This window comes from Trachymyrmex cornetzi, unplaced genomic scaffold, assembly GCF_001594075.2.
Source record: "Trachymyrmex cornetzi isolate Tcor2-1 unplaced genomic scaffold, Tcor1.1 scaffold1843, whole genome shotgun sequence".
Lineage (NCBI taxonomy): Eukaryota > Metazoa > Arthropoda > Insecta > Hymenoptera > Formicidae > Trachymyrmex > Trachymyrmex cornetzi.
In genome coordinates this window covers 14,142-17,210 of record NW_017296466.1, presented here as the reverse complement: position 1 = coordinate 17,210, position 3,069 = coordinate 14,142, and the positions used below count along the sequence as shown (strand labels likewise).

The window sequence follows — 3,069 nt, the reverse complement described above, 5'->3', positions numbered from 1 at the left end:
AAGCCAGCAATGGAAAATACCCGTTCACTCGGCGTTGATGTTGCAGGAGTACATAATACTTTTTTGGCTAGTTTATATAACGTATATATCATGTTCTCTATTTCTCCAGAAGTCTAAAATATTTTCAAAGGATGCATGTTTGCTAAATAAAATATGGCATTCCTTTTCCAAACTATTTTGCATTGAGTCAATAGAAGAAGAATGTTTATTAGCTAAGTCCACAATATAATTAGTGTTAATGTTCGTTTGCTTTTGATGATTAATTTCATTATTTTTCATTTTTGTATTTTCCGCTATTTTAGCATATTTATTTACATGTTGCTTCAAAAATTCATAAGAATTTACATCTTGAGAATCTAGATATTCTTTTACAGTATCTAAGTTTTGAAATCGAGGATCTAATAAGGAAGTTAAAACAAGTAAATCTGTAATGGGAAATCTGTGATCAAAATTGTCGAGCATTCTACTTTTCATTAATTTTATTACTAATGAATTATTTTCATCGGAACACAAATGCATTTTTAATTCACTCCTAAATAAAAGTACTAAATTTAGCGTACATGTTTTATCACTAGATAAGATTTCGACTATCTTTTTAATTTTTTCAAGAAAACGAATCAATTCATCAATTGTTTGCCATTCCAATATTGATAATTTTAGATCTTCTTTTTCCAATCGTCCCGATAAAGCATTAATTGCATTTCTGTTGTAATTTACGCTCTCCAGCATAAGCAAAATACTATGCCATCACGTAGGTACGTCTAATTTAGGTGTTTTAACTTTAAGTTTATTTTGATTCCGTTCGTTAGATTGTAAATTAAATTCCTTGTTTTCCTAACAAGCCTAAGTCATTAAGATTAAACTCATCTAAATCTAAAAATAACGGATCATTATCTTCCATTTCTAAATACTCGGATGCATTATCAACTAATAGAAGAACTTTTTGCTGTACGATGTCTATTTCTTTCTCTAAGTCGCTGAACTTATACTTTAAAATTTTTACAATTTCTCACTTTTCCAATCAAGTCACTAACTATAATATTTTTCTTAACACCATCAACAATAACTAAGTTGTGAAGACCATGACCTGAACATAAATGATTTTCATTATTCGAAATTTTAGCAACCTTTTTCATGTTTGCACCGCTGTCGGTCACAATGAAATATTTTTTATTGCTGAGGGTAAACTCATCTTTAATAGTGTCTAAATGAAATACAATGTTCTCTGCAGTATGTTTTCCAACGACTAGTTTGTTGCCTAAAGTTATACTTTTAAGATTAAAATCGTTATCTATAAAATGAAGCGTAAAACATATATAATTTCTGTGACGATAGTTATCTGTCCACATGTCGAAAGTAAAGCAGTAGTCATTAATTGCACAATTTGTGTACTTATCCATTATATGCTCTTTCATAGAAACAAAAACGTCTTCTAAAGCAGTACGACTTAAAGTCATACGTGCTGGTAAGTCTGTCCCATCTTTAATCACATTATATTTTCTTAAAAAGTCTCGGAATCCTTCATTTTCTACGATGGTGAATGGTAATAAGTCTCTACATGCCATCAATACTAAATGTCTACCGAATAACCATTTTTTATCACTTTCTTTCCTGAATGGATTCTTCGGACGGATGGTAAAAAAGTTTGTTAACTTATGTTCAGTGACTTTTCTTCTATCTTCTCTGATGTTATGGGAATCTGCTAAGTGTCTTATGAGGTTTCCCGTACTGATCGTATTACTGTACGATTTAATGACAAAACTAAAATGTAAACAAAACAAATATTATATAAAACTTTTTTAATTAATTATATTTTAAAGAATATTTGTTAAGATCTATATTAATTTGTATGACAATTAATAGTAATTAATGAAAACCTGCAATAAGCTATTAATTATAAAAATCTATAAAAAATATTTACTTCTATGAAGAAACATAGAAATGCTACGATTCATATATCATAAATAAATAATTAATGTGATAAATTAGTCAAAAAATTGATGAAAAATTGTACGGTACTTAAAATGATAAATTCAACGATGAAAATCTATGAAAACGATTTTTATTGCAGTAATATAACTGATATAAGACAAACCTCGAAAACGGTTCTTCATTTTCTTCAGACTCTGACGTTTTTTGAGCTGTTTTTAAGCAAGACAGACAAAAAACCTTAGATTGCATAATTGCGACTTTCTTATCTCCATCTTTCAATATTAACGTTCCAAAATTCTGCCATGCAAAGCTTGTTTTTGTATTAGTATTGTACAACAAGGTAATCTCATAATCCTTTACTGGTTTGTCAAAAACGTTTTCTTTGTCCATTTTAAAAATAGTCCGATAATAATAAAGAACGACAGCCGCTAAAACATAAAAGCATTCTTTTCACGTGCCAATAAAAAAAACTTGACGAGATATATTAAAAACTTTCTTTTAACATTGATTTGCATACTTATAGTTACATAGTTACATCTTAAATGGTTATATTGAATCTTGAATCTCACACAAAGTAGCCGAAACGAACTAAAACGAATCGAAATAGGTAAGTATGTATATGCGCCGCGGCAGTTGCCATCGTTATCAAGTAAGGTTAGAAAATAAAATGAATATCGCCGGCACGATTCGCGCGCCGCGGCATGACTATCAAAATGTTCGGCGGCGGCGGCGTATCTAGTTCCACCGGCGGCGGCGGCGTGGCGTGGCGGCGCACAGCTCTACATGCGAGACATAGCGTCTGATCTAACGTCCTTCCATGCTTCTCCCTTCTTATCCTTTTCTTTCCCTAAACCTTCTCATCCACATTACCGGAACTGGACGTAACACTACCATCGCGTTAGATTCGCAGATAGGCTATATTCTCGAGGTGGATTTGGAGTACCCGCAACATCTTCATGACGCGCACACTGACCTACCATTCGGTCCGACGCGAGAGAAACCACCCGGCAAACGCGATGACAAGCTCCTCGCAACATTATGCGATAAACAGCGTTACGTCATACATTATCGCAACCTGCAGCAGTGTACTCGTTATGGCCTCCGTATCGCAAAGATTCACCGTATACTGCAATTCGC

General features: G+C 32.7%; 1 protein-coding gene across 1 annotated transcript; it reads right to left on the bottom strand.

The window, feature by feature from the left end:
* Positions 1-817: 817 nt before the first annotated feature.
* Positions 818-2,322, bottom strand: LOC108759425 (uncharacterized). The gene is made up of 3 exons (XM_018504871.1): positions 2,096-2,322; positions 1,035-1,761; positions 818-988 (listed from the first exon to the last, which is right to left on the bottom strand). The coding sequence occupies exons 1-3, from the start codon at positions 2,320-2,322 to the stop codon at positions 818-820; spliced, it is 1,125 nt and encodes a 374-aa protein (XP_018360373.1).
* Between the last annotated feature and the right edge of the window lie 747 nt (positions 2,323-3,069).